A 1,028-nucleotide genomic window follows, 5' to 3' on the forward strand; every position below is an offset into this window, starting at 1 on the left:
TTTAAAACTCTAGACAAATAGTTTCAGCACTCAGGTATTTTCAGAGTATAGCAGTTTGACCTGTAGGTCTGTAGGGGCAGTTTGTGGAGAAACAGAGTAGAATATTGATGCTGTGGTTTCAGACAGGACAAGTGTCACACTATGAGAGCAGAAGAGAGAACATGGCACAGATACATTGCCTTCAGTGCTGCCTCTGAGTACTCCACATACACCTGGAGAGAAGGAACAGGAAGATAGAAGTCAAAAAGATGAATAAAGAAGGGATTAGGAGGGAAGAAGAGAAGCACTCAGTTTCTGGAGCTCCTAATTTAAATATACAATGCTTAGTGTAAGTAATGCATGCAATTGCAGTGCGCACAGAATGAGTTTATTGTACAGTGTTCAAAATCTATTTTGCAACTGAATGTTTCAAATGTTATTGTGAATGATTCATTCATGTGTGTTTCATTTTTCTTTTTTTCTTTTGTAATGTTTAATCAAAATGTCAACTCAATCTTCCAGTGAAAATGACAGACTTCTCCAATCATTTAGTCTGCTTAAACCCATCTCTCCATTCATTTGGGCTCTCAAGTCTCACACATTCACTATGAGACACACGCATTTCAACCAGTTCACACGCCACACCTTGTATTTCTCACGCTGAGAAGGGATAACATGTCCCGCTATATTCAATTAATGGGCGAGGTGCAGGCATACGGAGGGAAGTTCTCTGCTGAGTTCATAGCTGTCTCGAGTCAGTTAAATGCCACCTACCAGCCAATCAGAAATCAGAATTTGTTGTTTCTGGGTAATTTACCTGATCCCGCTGCAAGCACGTTTGTTACTAGGTAACATGGATGCGCACACACAGAGTGTAAGGGTGTACTCACACTAGGCATGGTTGCCTTGAACCGAGTGCGATTATACCCCCTCCCCACTTCCCCGCTGGCCTGCACTCACAATTGCACTAAACATTCCAGGCCGGCTCACGCTTACGTCATGTATGAGATAACGGAGAAAACCACTTTCGCTAATATTCTGCCGAATAA

At 42.1% G+C, this 1,028-nt stretch overlaps 1 protein-coding gene across 1 annotated transcript in view; it reads right to left on the reverse strand.

The window, feature by feature from the left end:
• The window catches only part of LOC107747346 (GTPase IMAP family member 8-like), an 80,275-nt gene that overhangs the window by 5,966 nt on the left and 73,281 nt on the right, over nucleotides 1-1,028 (reverse strand). Inside the window, exon 5 of the mRNA XM_016561816.1 lies at nucleotides 1,002-1,009. Coding sequence (XP_016417302.1) covers nucleotides 1,002-1,009 — 8 coding nt within the window. The remainder of the gene's footprint in view (nucleotides 1-1,001; nucleotides 1,010-1,028) is intronic.

The sequence above is a fragment of the Sinocyclocheilus rhinocerous genome, unplaced genomic scaffold, assembly GCF_001515625.1.
Source record: "Sinocyclocheilus rhinocerous isolate Xijiao unplaced genomic scaffold, SAMN03320098_v1.1 scaffold3486, whole genome shotgun sequence".
Classification (NCBI taxonomy): Eukaryota; Metazoa; Chordata; class Actinopteri; order Cypriniformes; family Cyprinidae; genus Sinocyclocheilus; species Sinocyclocheilus rhinocerous.